At 50.0% G+C, this 2,902-nt stretch overlaps 1 protein-coding gene across 1 annotated transcript; it reads left to right on the forward strand.

The window, feature by feature from the left end:
• Nucleotides 1–248: 248 nt before the first annotated feature.
• LOC104511221 (LIM/homeobox protein Lhx9-like) lies at nt 249–2,758 on the forward strand. Its single transcript, XM_010153739.1, has 2 exons — nt 249–806; nt 2,507–2,758. Exons 1-2 carry the CDS (start codon nt 633–635, stop codon nt 2,756–2,758), a joined length of 426 nt encoding a protein of 141 aa, XP_010152041.1. The 5' UTR covers nt 249–632.
• Nucleotides 2,759–2,902: the final 144 nt, after the last annotated feature.

The raw sequence follows: 2,902 nt of genomic DNA on the forward strand, positions 1-2,902 counted from the left end.
CACCCTGCCCCTCGCCAGGCGCCGTCGCCGCCAACTCCCGGGACTCCGTGTTTGGGGGAGGTAATAAACCCCACCCACAGCTCCGACTGTAATGTTTGTCACTGCTTGCCCATCACTAGGGGTTGAGAGAAGTATGACAGGTCTTTGTTGTCTGAATAAAGATCAGTGGCAGCTCAAGGGAGAGAACTCCTCCTACTAAATTATCAAAAATGGGCTGGCTTTAGTCTCTTAACAAATTGGACAGAGCTCCGGAAAGCAGCAGTCCCAAATCCAACCTACAGGCACTGGGAACTTTAAAGCATCCAGGGACTGCTGAAAATAGCACTTCTTTTTGCTTTCTTTGTATTCAAAACTATACTCTTTCCTGACCGATTCTACTGCCCCAGGTCTAAGTCTCCTTAGTCAGGAGCCCCAGCTCCCCACAACAGTAGCAGATCCTTTATCTCGCCTTTGTTATTTTATTTTTCAAAAATTAATTATTATTGCATTTTCTCCCCCTTGTTTGTTTTCTGCACATCTTCAGGAAGCCCTCGGTGTTTGTGCAAAGAGAAGCTCCTATTGCAACCTCCCGCTCTGCGCTGTGCGCCTCGGTGTAAACATTTTGGATGATCTAAAGACTCTGGGGTCTGTATATGGAAATAGTTGGGTGCAGAGCAGAAGAAAATACTTGTCCTTTCCGTCCCCCAGCCATGCTTTTCCACGGGATCTCCGGAGGCCATATCCAAGGAATCATGGAAGAGATGGAGAGGCGATCCAAGACCGAGTCTCGCCTGGCCAAAGGGGGACAGATGAACGGCCGAGAAACGGTAAGAAAGGAGCTGGCACTCTTTGAAAGCGATTCCCTGCAAGCACGGACCCGCTTCGGGACAGACCCTGGCTTTGGGGACGAGAAAGACGCTGCTTCCCTTTGCCCCTTCCCTGACGCCCCTTGCTTGTAGAGACCGTTCCGAGGCTCCCTGCAAACTCACCCATAATGTAGCTGCTGTGCTGGCCAGGCTCAGTTATGCGTTTGTCTAATCCGTGTCGTTGCGTGTGCTCCCTGGAGCAAGGGGGAACAAACATTTTAAATAGTAACAGGGACTGTGTTTCAGTCCCTACAGCGAAGCAGACTTCTGGCCCTGGTCGGTTGAATGCTCTGTCCAGCCGAGCAGGGCTGTAGCTGAAGTTTCTGATGTGTACGTTACTTTTTTGAACTCCTGGCACCTCCTAAATTAAACCGCAAACCGCGACCGCTTACTTTTCGTAACCATTTTTGGTCTGAAGTGTGGGTTTTGATACAAAGAGGCACCACGGTCTCTGAATGTTATGCCCGCAGACTACTTTGTATACCACTAACATCTCCTCTCTTATTAGTCAAAGGACTAATTTTTTTTCATAAATGAACTAACGGAGGGCGGAGAAACCGGGTGTCACGCTGTGTTTTGTGCACAGCGAGATCTCCCTTGCTCCAACTTCCAGGGCTTCCGCCGCTCGCGCACAAGGCTCTGCACACAAAGTAAAGGCTTTCACTCATAGAGTCCTTCCCCCCTTCTCTTAAATAAACTCCCGCTTTGTTATATTAGGATTTGCAATGTAAATTCAAGTCGCTCTTTCAATTGCTAAAAAAAAAACCAACAAGGAGGGAGGGGGGAGGCGGCGAGGAACACAACTTCAGACTGGAAAGTGAACGCTACTTTAAAACAGTTGCGATTTTAGAACACGATGTTCGGGATTATTTTTCCCCCTGTTAGTTTATCAGCAAACGCTGCCTCAGATTTCACGACAGAGCTTTTGTCTGCGCCGTCCCTCCGTCTCGCTTTGTCCGGAGCGACGCTCCTCGTGGGGAGCAGATTAATGGGAACTTGCAGAAGTTTGCTGATTAAAAGATGCTAGTTTTAGCTGAGAACAGCCTGTGTCCCCTTCCTATCCATGTCCCTGGCCAGGGCGGTGAGCGTTCATGCTCGCTGTTTTTTACACCATTCACCTGTCTCCTTTCTCTTACTTCTGCTTTAAATGGCCTGGTTTTCTTTAGAGACGGGTTTTGGCTGGTTTAAGCACGCGTGAAAATTTACCGGAAAATCGGGGCAAGCCGGCACACTCTGCCATGAACTTTAGGTGCAGTAAATCGGTATTTTCCTACTTTAATATGCCGTTCTTGAGGCAAACTCTGAGATTAAACCGCCAAAGTAACAGGGAAGCTACAGACTTCAACCTCGGGACCTCGGAAAGGAACTGACTCTGCTCTGCTTACAGAGGCCTAATCAGCTCCCTTCACGAATTGAAATGGCATTAGATCGTTAGGAGAGGTTTAATGGGATAAACACAAATGCTGAATTGCGATAAACACTCTCCTAGTGGGGATGGTCCCGGTTCCCTCCCAAACTTCCTGCCGGGAGCAGCCGGTTTGGTCCCAGAGAGCAGTCTTTTCGTAGGAGCCCGGGCCCCGCGCAGGACCCAGTCCCCAGCCCGCACTTCCCGACTGTCTTTCTCTCCCTGTCTCATCCCCTGTGGTGTGGTTGTTTTGCAGAACATGCCCCCAATGAGCCCTGAGAAGCCCGCTTTGTGTGCCGGTTGTGGAGGGAAGATCTCAGACAGATATTACCTGCTGGCTGTTGACAAACAATGGCACCTCAGGTGTCTTAAATGCTGTGAATGTAAACTGGCTTTGGAGTCAGAACTCACCTGCTTTGCCAAGGACGGCAGTATTTACTGCAAGGAGGATTACTACAGGTACAGCACTCATGGGTTCAAAAGCACGTCCCCTCTCAAGGCATTATGAACCGAAACGCTCTTTTCTCCACCTGGGCTGTCAAAGGTAGCTTTTCGCAGTCCGCGATTCCTGAATCCCGTACGCGCGCCCCCTCCGAAAAGTCTCGCAGCTGTAGAAGCTGAGCGGGCCGGGGGGGACACGCTGACAGCACGT

This window comes from Eurypyga helias, unplaced genomic scaffold (genome assembly GCF_000690775.1).
Source record: "Eurypyga helias isolate BGI_N326 unplaced genomic scaffold, ASM69077v1 Scaffold38606, whole genome shotgun sequence".
Taxonomy (NCBI): Eukaryota; Metazoa; Chordata; class Aves; order Eurypygiformes; family Eurypygidae; genus Eurypyga; species Eurypyga helias.

Bases quoted from the DNA above. Each gene is read 5' to 3' on its own strand.
- LOC104511221 (XM_010153739.1), top strand. From the start codon at position 633: ATGGAAATAGTTGGGTGCAGAGCAGAAGAAAATACTTGTCCTTTCCGT. The intron at 807-2,506 runs GTAAGAAAGGAG...GTTGTTTTGCAG, and splicing joins AGATGAACGGCCGAGAAACG to AACATGCCCCCAATGAGCCC.